This window comes from Lissotriton vulgaris, chromosome 2_1 (assembly GCF_964263255.1).
Source record: "Lissotriton vulgaris chromosome 2_1, aLisVul1.2, whole genome shotgun sequence".
NCBI lineage: Eukaryota > Metazoa > Chordata > Amphibia > Caudata > Salamandridae > Lissotriton > Lissotriton vulgaris.
Window position 1 is genome coordinate 1,291,388,759 of NC_141687.1, and position 14,334 is coordinate 1,291,403,092.

General features: G+C 41.4%; 1 protein-coding gene across 1 annotated transcript in view; it reads right to left on the reverse strand.

Moving 5' to 3' along the window:
* The window catches only part of ACTR3 (actin related protein 3), a 478,950-nt gene that overhangs the window by 345,458 nt on the left and 119,158 nt on the right, over positions 1–14,334 (reverse strand). The window contains exon 2 of the mRNA XM_086957055.1: positions 3,338–3,393. Coding sequence (XP_086813181.1) covers positions 3,338–3,393 — 56 coding nt within the window. The remainder of the gene's footprint in view (positions 1–3,337; positions 3,394–14,334) is intronic.

The window sequence follows — 14,334 nt, forward strand, 5'->3', positions numbered from 1 at the left end:
AGGGGAATGCTGGAAACCCCAACCTCATCAAACACTTTCGTAAACACTTGAGGGGTGCTGGTAAAGCCAAAGGGGAGCACATTAAACTGTGTGCATTTGGTCGACCGTGAACCCCAGGCAACGCATGTGGGTAGGCAGAACAGGGATGTGAAAACATGCATCCTGCAATTCCATCCAATCTCTTGGGCACACAGGACTTGGGCGAGCATCCTAAATTTCTCCATTTTCAGGAACAGATTGAGGTGGACTAGGTCTGGAATAAGGCTTCTGTCCTTCTTGGGCACCAGAAAGTAGTGGGAATACCAACAACATACTTCTGATACCAGCACCTTCTCTATAGCACCTTTGGACAAGAGAGCTAATACTTCCTGACTGAGCAAGGAGAGGTGGTCCTCTTTCAGCTTGCCAGAGGTTGTGTGGGGAGGGAGGGTGGGTGGTCACAAAGGGGAGGGAGGAGCTAGTTTGGACGACCTGTAAAAAAAACAGCGGTCAGATGTTATTGACCTCCAGTGGTGCAGATGGGGAGGGGTGGTTGGGGAGTGGTTGGCGAGACTTTTGTCTCCCTGTCCCACATGGTCTGCGGGAACCAAATCCTCGGCTTCAAAAAGATTGTTCGATTTGCTGGGTGTGTAGTGATCTGGATTGAAAGACTTCTGCGGGCGGAAAGTTGTCTGTGGTTGGCAAGGGGTCATGGAAAGGCTCAAGGACCTGGACACAGCCCTGCAGCTCTTATAGCACTCCAGTGGAGAGCCCACCTTCTCTCTGAACAAACTATAGTCCTCAAAGGGCATGTGAATAAGCGAAGCTTGGACATCCCATAAAAAGCCAGAGGTTCTCAACCAGGCATGGCGCCAAATAATCATTGATGAAATTGACCCTCCCAACGAGTATGCAGAGTTCATCCTTCATCTTTTGGTGAACTTGCCTGCATCCAAGCTGTCAGTAATTGCTTGAGAGTACGACCCAAGGGACACACCGTGTTCAACGATCACGATGTTAGGCTCGCTGAAGAGAACATCCTCTTTCTGAAGGTATTCTGAAGGTATTCAGCTTTTGGATTCCTTACCCAGTGGAGTGGTAGGGAATAAGCCAGGTTTGATTTTGGCGGTGGCGGCATGGGCCACCAATGTGGTTGGGTCCTTGGTGAGAAAACTGGGGTCTCTTGAGGAAGGGTGATGGTGGCGGGCAATTGTCCTATGCACAGGAGCCCCTGTGCAGGTCTTGAACCAAGTACAGAGTAACACATTGGTAAGGGCTTCATTAAATGGGAATAATGGTTCGGTGGGGGGGCAACTCTCGGCGGAAGCACCTCAGTCAAGACATTTGTCATGGATGCCACTGAGGGCAGTGTAAGGTCCATGACCTCAGTCAACGTAACGCTAAACTATAGTGAATAAGACACCCTCCTCCACAGCCACTGTAGGGCTAGAGACCAGGGAAGTGTCTGGGGAGATGTCCAATCCACTGGCATCGGCCAGATCCTCATACCAGTTGTCCATGGGATCTTCTAATGTCATATCTATGAGGGTCCACAAACCACTCCCAGTCATCACCCAAACAAGGCCTTCATATGAATGTGTCACTGGCTACTTCATAGGGAGTCTGCCCCTGGTCAGCGTCTGACGACACCCGTGAACCTGTCGGCCAAAGTCCAATGGGGACTCGTCCTAGCTCTGTGAGGCCCTGCGACTCGTCCAACGACTCGCGTGGTGAAGTCTAAGACATCTTCGACTTCTTTATCTTCTTGTGGAACTTAATAGACTTACCCAGACTACTTTGAGTGGGACGACAATCCCTGGGTACAACTTTGCGAACGATCACAGGACTTCTCGCAACAGAGACATGCAACGTTGCGGAGTTGATCAAAGTCAGGTGGCAAGGAGCTTGAAAGAGCACTCTCAGAGTGCCTTAGTGTGCATGGCGCGGCAGTCATTGCATGTCTTGGTGTTGTGGTCTCGCTCAAGACACCAGAGACCAAACAACTGCAAGTCGATCACAGACATCTGTTGGTGAAAGGCATTGCATGGTTTAGCACTTGCCTTTCTGGTAGACCTCCCGCACACCAGGAGACAAAGTCTCAAAAAAAAAATAATAATAAAATAAAATCGGACAAAGGGTCGAAAAAAGGGCAGTCAAAAAGTGACTGGGTTAGCCCTTCACCGAATCAGAACAGTGTGGCGCGTAAAGAACAGAACTGACACCAGAGCGCTGGGCTGGCGCCTAGTTATGGACCGCGCACTTCCCTTCCAGTGCGGACGTCACACAGAACAAAATGACACCACCTACAGGCACACAGGGGGACTGCTCACCAAATGTTTCTAAATTCAGACCTTAATTGGCCCTTATCGGACGTTGTATATAGTGTGTGCCTTGGCCTCAACGTTAGAAGCACTGAACCGGGGAGGGTGTAATGGTCTTATTTTGAAATCGGTCTTTTTCTAATGCTCTCATCTTTCACTATGTGTCACTCATAGCAGCACGCTGTGTATATTTAATACTTTGAGAAGATTAATAAAAATATGAAATATACATATTAGCATATATTGAGAGGACCAGCCAGAGGTCAAGAACAAAACAGGCCACTGATTCACAGAAAATCCCCTCTGTGAAGAGGGAAAACTAATGTGTGTTTAGTATTTTAAATTTGAGAAGTAACATCGCCTCGAATAGTATCAACACGTTAAAATGATTCCTCGAATTGCTGAAAAAGAGCAGTGTAAATTCACAGAGTAAACTATGGAAGAGAATATTTTAAAGCTCACTTTAAAACAAACTGCAGACCAATTTTAAGCAATCACACAATTCTTTTTTTAGGGATAATGAAATGAAAAAATGAAAAATACGATATGCATGCTCTGATTTGACAACATGCTTCTACCAATATTTTATGACCCTGAGCAAACTAGATGTTCAAATTTGAAAATCAAAAAAAACAAGCTGGCCCAGAATTTTTATATGAAAAAGTAAGTTTTTTAGTGCGAAGAATGACTCAATCTTTGTAATGACTGCTATTCAAGACGTCTAGTCTATTAGTCATAAAACAAAAAAACATGGCAGGTGCAATAAGGGTTTATATTTTTACAATGTGGGTTGGATTAGGTTTTAAAAAGGAAATAAAGAAATAAGTTGGTGTTCCTATGGTTTCCAATGTTCTGCATTGTACCTCCATCCTGAGACCAATGCACAACATAACTCTTATTAAAATAAGAAATGTTCTGTCAGATAAAGTATATTTAATGGCCAGTGCTGCTCAAGCTATTTTCAGTGTTCTAAATTATAACAGCACTGTAAAGCTAAAATAAATACATATCAAGCAAGGTGTTTATCAAATACATACATGATGGGATGATAAACTGCGGTTCTGTGTTTCCAGCATATCCCAGTTTTGTATACCTAAAAAGAAAAAAGAAAAAAACATATTTAGCCAACAGTTAGCACGTATCAGGACTTCGATGGGAACAAGGGGTGGGAGCAAGGAAGTAATGTGTAAAGATAACCATGGTTGCTTTTTAATCCATCTAAGCACACCACAGTAACATCGTGACAAAGATATAAAGATTCACACCGTGCGACCGACAGGTCTATTTTTAAAATCAATCCAAGTCACACGATGCTAAGCAACAGCCGTATTGTTAATAGTCACTTCTTTAGTCTCCATGGAGGAGGCAGGTAGCAAAATGTCAAGTATTCTTTTAGTAAGAAAAAAAAGCTAACAGCTCAACCTATTTATTTTCTTCTATTTGCACGTTTATTCCAGCTAGGTTTGGTTGTATACCCGTAATAAAGTAAGGCGCTGCAAATTGGGGACACAACTTAGTATAGGACTGCCTGCAACAGGCAAAAGAGGCTGCACACGCAAAGGCCCTAGAACAGTGGTTCCTAACCTGTGGTCCGGGATCCCCGGGGGTCCACAAAGCCTAATCACGGTGTTAACAACCGCTTAGAAGATTAAATAATATTAGTGAGTTAATAAAGCGGATACAAATAAAAAGGAAAATTTACAATTCCCATTTTTTAAACGGACTGTAAATGTGAAGGAATTTGAAACTGGATGCTAAAATAAAGTTAGTATTCTCATATTGATTCGAGAGAGAAGTGCAAGTGCATCAAACAGAATATAGAACGGATGATGGCCTCAAAAGAATTTAGAAACACTCCAACCTTCCGAATAGAATTAAAAAAAATCTATTTATGAATTAAATACAATAGTTCATCATTTGTGTATTTGTTTGATGAATGCTTGTTTCTGTATCTAATGTATTGTTTTACGGTTCAAGTTATCAAAAATGGTTAGGCCAGGGTCCACGGCTTACAGTATTGACTTATTGTGGGTCCCTGGGTTCCAGAAATTATTAAGCAGTGGTCAGACGTCAGAAGGTTAAGAACCACTGCCCTTTAAGATGTAGCCTCTACTAATCGCTTTACCTTCACCAGCAATAAAATAGATCATTTTCTACTTATCCTTGGCCAACATCAACTAAACATACAAGGACAGAAACAGTCAGTGGGTTTATGTGGAGCTAAATAGGATTCCAGAAAGAAACAGAAATGATGAGCAATTACAGGAGCAGCGGTAATATACAAAAATTAAGCTTTGAGTGCCTTGGCATAACCGCACTTAATCCTAGGAAAGGGTGTTCAGTTTTAGATAGTGACTCTGGGCCATAATGATGAATGGTGATATATAAATGAAGGTAACAAAGAAAGGACTCCCTTAACGCTATCAATTAGCATGGGAGCTTAATGCAGATCCAGGGCATGCCATGACAGTGCTTCTTGTCTTTAATGTTCCACCTACCTAAAGAAGATAAATGAGAGGGATAGGGAGATGGAGAAAATGCCTTAAATACACAAACACTGGGTTGACTTGTACCTCAGATATCTCCTTCTGTCGTCTTTGAAGGGTTAACTTTAATTTGAGGATGATATATCATGAGAAACAGTTGAGCAGCAATAACCAATATTGAACATCTATATAAGACTGGGAAGCGCCTTACATTTGCTGATCTTTGGCACAAATTTGACATCTCTAGAAGGTCAATTCATGAGTGAAAAATTTAAAGAGCGCACAGATGCTCCCGAGTGTGTCCTGGCACTAATAAAGGACAACAAGAAGAGGATTAGTTCACGGCAAATAACCAGGTTTTTTGTGTTTTTTCTGAAGATGGACTCAGAGTGGGGAGCCAAGTTCCAGGCCTTCGTCAGCAGGTAAGGTACTTTATGAACACTTCATAAAGTACAGCCACTTTAAAAGAGTAATGAGGTTAATGTTTACACTGGAGGACAGTAGTGACTTACCTCTGTTGAGCCCTGCAAGGGTAACATCATCCTGGACAATGTTTAAAGTGTGCTCGCAGTTGGATATTGGGTATATCCTATCAAATGATAAATATACTTGTATGGCAGGAATTGTGGCACAAATGTCTAAGAATGCATGTTTTAAATTACTGCAGGTCACTTTCGTGAACCATACCAAGCTGAACTCTAAACACCCAAGTATATGCGTACCAAACAACTGCACTAGAAGAGATTGGGTTAAGCAGCATATCTATTTAAGCCTGAAACCTTTTTACTGGTGCCAACGATCAGGCTGAGGAACACAAATGGTAAAGTGAAGGTATATAGATTTTGCTAAATTGGTAGCAAAGTAGAAAAACAAGGAGATTGGAAATCAGAGGTCCCCAGATAGGCAGCTGGCTAGTAGAAGTGACCAAATGGACAGTCTGAATGTATAGTGATCAGTATACCACCCATTTTAGGAAACCCTCAGTCCTCTCTCTCTCCATTCCAACATCTTATCCATGCTTCGGATGCATAATCTCCGCTCATCATTCCACCACCCCTTCATCCCTGCTCCTCATTCCACCACCCCAACTGCTCATTCCCTAATCCTGTCATGCCATAACACCTTCAATGATGAGAAATACCCCTCCACATGGATTGGTTAGCCGTATGGCAGCGAAAGTTAAGAGGGCGGACTGCATTCTATTAATCTACCCATTGAGAAAAATGAGCCTGAGCATGTCCAGATGTGGGTCCCAGGCTCATTGTGCCACTGGAACCAAGCTAGAACTGGCTGAAGAGCCCTAACTAGGGCGAAACCAGTCCTGGGTTGCTTGTGTTCTGGATCAGGGAGGACCTGGCCGGGTTGTTCAGCCTGGGCTATTCCCACGAGGAGTAGGGTCAAGTCTGATTTGCATATGGCTGGGTACAAACTGAGGTGGCATGGTGGGCAAAAGAGGATGGATTCGGATGCAGCCATAGCGACTGTCAATGGCTGAGATTGATTCAAGCATTCCATTCATCGCCTTGTTGAGTTTGCGATTGCCATATATTTATTTATTTTTATTTATTTTAGGTTTTTCTAAAGCGCGTAGTCACCCAGAAGGTATCCCAGCGCTGAACCTCTTACTCACAGGGGGAGAAAGTCAGGAGAGACAATGGCTCAGGGAAAGAGTAGGGTTTTGAGAGATTTCCTGAACCTCAGGAGGTTTGGTTCTGTTCTGAGGCTCAGGGGGAGTGCGTTCCATTTTTTTCCCGTGTTGACCGAAAAACGGCGGCCACCTATACGGGCTTTCTTCACCTTGGGGATCGTGATGAAGTTTCCATGTTCGGAACGGAGCGCTCTTGTGGGTCTGTAGGGCTTGATCCAGTTATTTAGGATTGGGGGGCCGGTGTTGTGAAGTACCTTGTGCGCCAGACAAAGGGCCTTGAAAGTTACCCTTTCCCTGATAGGGAGCCAATGCAGCGTCCTCAGTGCGGGCTTGGCAGAATATATGGAAGAAAGGCACTGCAAAAGTGGTTACTCGCCCACTGAGAAGGGTTTTGAAAATCCCACCTTTCCTCAACAGTAAAACCTGATTACGGCTGAAGTATATGCAACTCTGCTATTCAATAGCAGGACCACTCCTTCACCCTGGGCCCTTCTCCTGATAAATTCTGGCAGCAAAATGCTTTGCAGTTTCCACCTGTGTAAACTTCAACTTCACATACTCTGTTCACTTCTCCAGGTAGTACAACAAGGCTTACATTTCTGTCCCCATATACATCTGCTCCAGTTTTGCAACTGCCTATGGTCAACCATTGTTGCAGCGTCTAGACCACTGAATATCAATTAGTCAGCGTACATCAGTTCCTTTGTAAGCCATCGCTCAAAAGTCCTCCTCCAAACACTTGCCACAAGTTTAAACAAGCATTTTCAATGCAATAGGTCTCACATTTGTTAAAGTTAGAGCTGTTTGCGTTGAAAATGGCCATGTTTTTTACTTTTGTTTATTTGTAGTTGAGTAATTATATTTGCATAGGGCAAAAAGAAAAATCCCAAATTCTGCCCCCAAAACTGTGTCTCTGCCTCTGCATCCAATTACCTTACGAACGGTCATGAAGCTGAAAAAACAGCAACATAGAAGAAACACCACTTGTGGTGTAGTATTAGCACCCATGCCTTCCTCCCCAAGTACGCACGTGCTGGGAGGAGCATATGTGACAATAGCCGAAAACCACATCTGCTTTAGGCAATGCTTGATCTGCAAGTAACTACAGCAAGGATTCCGCATCACATTCACCCATGGTGTCCACCAAGGACATGCATGCCCATTAGACTGAAATCTGTTTCCAACTATGTAAAAATGATTTTTATTGGCAATTACAACTGGATTGTGAATGGAACAATTAACTTATGAACATAAATGGAAAATAGGACAATAGCAGCCTGTTTGATGTGTAATAGCTCAGTTAGTCTGAACTGCTGTCCTCTTTAAAGAAACCAGTTTCAAAAAATATCATGGGTGGCGATGTCAATCTTTCTGTTGCTTGCACTGGCTAGTATATCACAATATGAACTTAGCATGGTAAAGGAAGCAAGGTTTGTGAACAGCGCATGAGTTCGTAACATCTGTGAAGGTTAAAGTTTTTCCCTAAAGAGGTACACCAGGAGAGCAGGGGCATTGACGGGGATCTAGGAAGAGTGGGAAGCAAAGCAAGACAATCAAAAATGCGTGCACCAAAGTATAAAACAGGGTATTAAGAGAATCTGTCAGAAGCACAGAAAGTGCAAAGCTCAGTGAAGAAAACAAAAATAACGAGCACCTGATTACACAGTACAAACATTCTGTAATCCGAAAAGTAAAGGTTTAACTGTTCTTTCTGTAAATTAAAAACGCTGTGCTGGGTCCATACTAGACAAGTATCTATTATACAAGAAAGAAGTTATCCTGTACCAGCCAACTGAAGGTGCCTGACTCAGACTGCAATAACACAATGTTACTAATGAGCGAACTGCAGGTGGTTAGGTTAAAGGAGAACAGATAGTGGCTGGGTAACTCTTGCGCAACAACAACTAAATTAATATTCTCCTAATAAGATGGCTCAAGGGAACAGGGGAAAACGGCCACCTGCGTCCCCAAAGGAGTCCTCTGAAAACAGAGAATTCAATGACAAAAGATAGATTGTCCCCGAGCACATATATGCAAGTTCTAATATGGTTTCAAGAGAAAAGATAACCACAATCAAATCAATGTTCTTTCAAAGTTCATCGAGTCAAATTCCTTTAATTTCCATTTCTTTTCTCTTCATACATCAGAAAATTCTTCACAGTCTTCATCAAGTTCATACAGAATGTAGCCAATAGATCAAACAGACCAGTGCCAACACGTGTTTCGTCAGAGGGTCCAATAACCCAAATGACTTCTTCAGGGCTACAACAGAATAAAAAATCCATAATATATACATTTCTCTTTAAATACAAAAACAGTCCATCACCAGTGGATATACACTCCACCTAAAACCAAACGGTTAAACTATAAAGACATAAAATGTGTACAGAAACTAATTGAGTCACATGAGGATCTACAAAACATCAATTGAGTTCATTACTAAAGGAAGAGCAAACGTGCAAGGAATGAGACAAAGTCCAAATTTAAAGAAAGAAAGAAAAGGTGTGATAGATCACCACAGCGAGAACATTTTTTTGTAAAACCTTATTGCCCAAAATGTGAACACAAGTCATAAAAGGATGTGAGGGCGAGTGAGCATACTACCAAAAACTTATTTAGAGGGCCGAGTATCAGCCCTCAAGTACCCTGTCCAATTATAAAGGACAACCTCTCCCTAAAGGCATAATTTAGCTAAAGGTAGGCAGTTAACTCACCAGAAATTCAATCCGAATGCCAAATCTTACGTGCCAATTCCAGAAGACAGTTGTTCCTCAATTATTAATTAGAACTGAATTAAAAGGAAGATAACAATTAGAGCCCATATTCTCCTAAAATATATCATTTTTAACTACCTTGGTGCTATATCACAGCACACTGTCCCTATCTAAAAAAAACAAAGCTCATCATAACCATGTGATGTAAATACGACATGTTTTAAGCTAAGTGAAAGTTACTTAAAAAAGCCCATCTCCAATAGAAAGTTTAGGAGAGTTACCTCAATCCATTTTCTATCTCAAAGTTCTTCATATAGGGTAATATATGATTTAGATCTGTAATTAAAAAACAAACCCATATACATTTTCTAATTTTACTGTAGCATATTAAAATCAAATTATAATGCATTTTAGCAGCTATAAACACAATGGATAATTAGTCCATAGATGTGTAAAGGAAGATCATAAGAAATTTCTCAACAAATATTATAATCTTGTTAAAAAACCTAGCTATCACATGTAATAGTGACCCGACTCGTTAAATCTATCCAAACGACAGGAACATAGATTGGTCCAATTTAATAGGGTTCCCGCTGTAGTAACTAAGGGATGTTGGTGACCCATAATCAAATTACAGGTAACACAGTATAATTTCTAGCATTAAGTTTTAAATTTTTTAAACGATCGGGAACAACCGAAACGAAACGAACCAGACCGGTAATCTGTGTTAGGAGCAATGTTATAAAATTACATCGCTACATATTCGATACGGCTCCCTGCAAGAGCCGGCCATTACCCAGCATTGCCCCTAACCCGCAAGAGCCCATGTTAGCACCCCTAAACTCACCAGGGAGAGTACTCCTCACGTCATCAGAAGGGATTCCGTTTTCATTAACAACCAAGTTGTCATTAAGCGGTGTTTAAATACCCGATCCCGCCAAACTTTTCACTCCAGTCCCGAAATAGACGTAGGACACTAACACTGTTACTTCTATCTTAAACGGCCGCCATCTTAAAGTGGTAAAAGGACGATCGTAATGAAGATCATATTATTCATATGTGAACTATTATAGTGGAATAAAGAATAAAGAATCTAACCTTTTCAAGACGTTGTAAGAAAACCTATAAAGTTAGGTAAATGACCTAAAATTGTGAATTTTAGGTCATTTACCTAACTTTATAGGTTTTCTTACAACGTCTTGAAAAGGTTAGATTCTTTTCTTAATGATTGTTGTTTCGTTTATTCCACTATAATAGTTCACATATGAATAATATGATCTTCATTACGATCGTCCTTTTACCACTTTAAGATGGCGGCCGTTTAAGATAGAAGTAACAGTGTTAGTGTCCTACGTCTATTTCGGGACTGGAGTGAAAAGTTTGGCGGGATCGGGTATTTAAAAACCTCTTAATGACAACTTGGTTGTTAATGAAAACGGAATCCCTTCTGACGACGTGAGGAGTACTCTCCCTGGTGAGTTTAGGGGCGCTAACATGGGCTCTCGCGGGTTACGGGCAATGCTGGGTAATGGCCGGCTCTCTTGCAGGGAGCCGTATCGAATATGTAGCGATGTAATTTTATAACATTGCTCCTAACATAGATTACTGGTCTGGTTTGTTTCGTTTCGGTTGTTCCCGATCGTTTAAAAATTTAAAACTTAACGCTAGAAATTATACTGTGTTACCTGTAATTTGATTATGGGTCACCAACATCCCTTGGTTACTACAGCGGGAACCCTTTTAAATTGGACCAATCTATGTTCCTGTCGTTTTGATAGATTTAACGAGTCGGGTCACTATTACGTGTGATAGCTAGGTTTTGTAACAAGATTATAATAGTTGAGAAATTTCTTATGATCTTCCTTTACACATCTATGGACTAATTATCCATTGTGTTTATAGCTGCTAAAATGCATTATAATTTGATTTTAATATGCTACAGTAAAATTAGAAAATGGAAATGGGTTTGTTTTTTAATTACAGATCTAAATCATGTATTACCCTATATGAAGAACTTTGAGATAGAAAATGGATTGAGGTAACTCTCCTAAACTTTCTATTGGAGATGGGCTTTTTTATGTAACTTTCACTTAGCTTAAAACATGTCGTATTTACATCACATGGTTATGATGAGCTTTGTTTTTTTAGATAGGAACAGTGTGCTGTGATATAGCACCAAGGTAGTTAAAAATGATATATTTTAGGAGAATATGGGCTCTAATTGTTATCTTCCTTTTAATTCAGTTCTAATTAATAATTGAGGAACAACTGTCTTCTGGAATTGGCCCGTAAGATTTGGCATTCGGATTGAATTTCTGGTGAGTTAACTGCCTACCTTTAGCTAAATTATGCCTTTAGGGAGAGGTTGTCCTTTATAATTGGACAGGGTACTTGAGGGCTGATACTCGGCCCTCTAAATAAGTTTTTGGTAGTATGCTTACTCGCCCTCACATCCTTTTATGACTTGTGTTCACATTTTAGGCAATAAGGTTTTACAAAAAAAATGCTCTCGCTGTGGTGATCTATCACACCTGGGTTTTCTTTCTTTCTTTAAATTTGGACTTTGTCTCATTCCTTGCACGTTTGCTCTTCCTTTAGTAATGAACTCAATTGATGTTTTGTAGATGCTCATGTGACTCTCTTAGTTTCTGTACACATTTTATGTCTTTATAGTTTAACCGTTTGGTTTTAGGTGGAGTGTATATCCACTGGTGATGGACTGTTTTTGTATTTAAAGAGAAATGTATATATTATGGATTTTTTATTCTGTTGTAGCCCTGAAGAAGTCATTTGGGTTATTGGACCCTCTGACGAAACACGTGTTGGCACTGGTCTGTTTGATCTATTGGCTACATTCTATATGAACTTGATGAAGACTGTGAAGAATTCTCTGATGTATGAAGAGAAAAGAAATGGAAATTAAAGGAATTTGACTCGAACTTTGAAAGAACATTGATTTGATTGTGGTTATCTTTTCTCTTGAAACAATATAAGAACTTGCATATATGTGCTCGGGGACAATCTATCTTGTTAGGTTAAAGGGACATAAGGATCCAGGCCAAGGTTTCTGCTGACCCTTTGCGCTGCAGGCCTCGTGATGCTAGTGCGGGACCGTTTGTTTGCCTATGCAAGACCTAAAAACTGCATCACAACAGAAAAAGTGCTCATAATTTGAAAAAATGTACAACTCTAATAAAAAGGGTACACACAAGACGAGAACTGTGTATAATAAAGTAAAATGGGCCATGTTTGGAGACACGGCATGAGTTGAGAGAAATGCTATGTCGCGTTAAAACAGAAGGTCCAAAACGCTCCATAAATGAAAATAAATGCTGCCCTGTTTATTTGGGTCAAGGTAACTAAACTGCATTTTTAGATAAACGCTTCAAACATTCTGCATAACATGCATCAACATTTACACACGTATGGAAGACAAAGTCTAAATCAACGGTGCCCGCGTAAAATAACATGTACTGCAAATTCTCCTGCACTGAGCGTGGATAACACAAAGGACATATCTTAATAAACGGATGCTTCCGGAGCTCAAGGTTTCAGCAGTTACCGTGAGCGAATGTAAAAAGTGTAAAGATGCGAGCTCAGCTGGAAAGCTTTCTGCAGGTCAGGGAACATATGAAGTACTTTCAGTCTGGTCTTTCCCCACTCCTGGGTACCCAGCTTACCCCTTCATGATACACTTTATTCGCCCGCTTGATCTTGATGTCCAGCACCATCCCCATCGCACTCTGAGGGGTGTGGAGAGCGGCAACCAAGCTGTGCTGAACACAAAACTGTCAAGACCTGTCAATATCAGCAGACTCCAAAATCATGTAGTCATCCCATGATCACGTGAAAAGTCACATGCAAGCATAACCATAAAAAAGAAACCTTAGGTAAAAAAGGCAGCCATTTTGGAATGTATATGTTTTGCCTCAATACATGGATGCCAATAGTAAAATGTAGATTTTACTAGTAGAATCCTTCAAAGGGTTCAATATACTTTCCCACAGTGCCCTAACAGCAAAAGAAAACAGTATCAGAATTAAAAGGATTATAATGGATATTCGTTGAAAGCAATAAACGCGAATCTTCTAGAAAATCGAAAGATTGAAATTCACTAAGAAATTGTGTGAAAGTTCTCAAATAAACATGGCAAATTTTAAACAGGGAGACAGCGGAACTGTTGTTATAATGGAGACGCTGCGGTCGTTATAACCGACCGAGATCTACCAGCGAACGTCTTTCGGTACCGATAAATGGTCTCACAATACTTGTATTTTTAGTTTATTTCGAATAAAAGTCCATTTTATTGACGCAGTCGACTTTAACTTTTAAATGAGTGATGGCGACGCTGCGAAAACACTGGTTTGCCTAAGAACGAATGTTGCTCACTTGCAGCATCTAACCCCCACCCCCTCTGGACTGCATTTAATAGCACCAGGGTAACACAATGGCCATGCTAGATTTGGTAAATCCAGCCTAGTCCTGGAGCAAGCGGCCACCGCGCCATGGATGCTCTAACATGCCTGCATTTCGGCTGGACCTAATTGGTTATTTATTAATTTAGCTAGTTATTCGTGATTTTACATGCTTAGCCCAGAGGCATCAGAGCACATAACAATAAAACCGAAACATGCATAGCAATCACTTTGTGGATAACATATCTTATCTGTCACATTTTGGATTACACAAAGATGCAACGTGGATGGAATGTAAAAAAGGCAATAGGATTACATAGGCTAGACGCTGTACAAAGTTGAGTTTAGCCGTAGTACCAGCAGAATCAAAGCAAAGCGTTCCCAACGTGTATAACACCAGATACTGCATACATACCAAGTCAGGAAAGTGGGACATCTGGAGAAACCAGTGGTGCGGGCGCACCACAGAGGAGCGGGGGGAGGGAGCACAGCAGCGGCAGCCAGGCGAACGTGCGCTGCTGCGCGTGATAAACACGGACGGGAATGGGCATTGCAAAGGCGGGACATGCGCCCGCCTTTGCCCAATCGCGAGCCTTATTAAAAAAAACCAAATTAAAACATGCGAAAGCCAATGCCTGCTGGCATGAGCCTGATCACACGCACGAACATGTGGTCAGCTTTCATAACCCCCTTACAAGAGGTCTCGCGCTGTGCGAGCAATGCTGCGCCCAGCACTGCTAGGCGCAAGACCTAAATAGGCCCACCACTCTA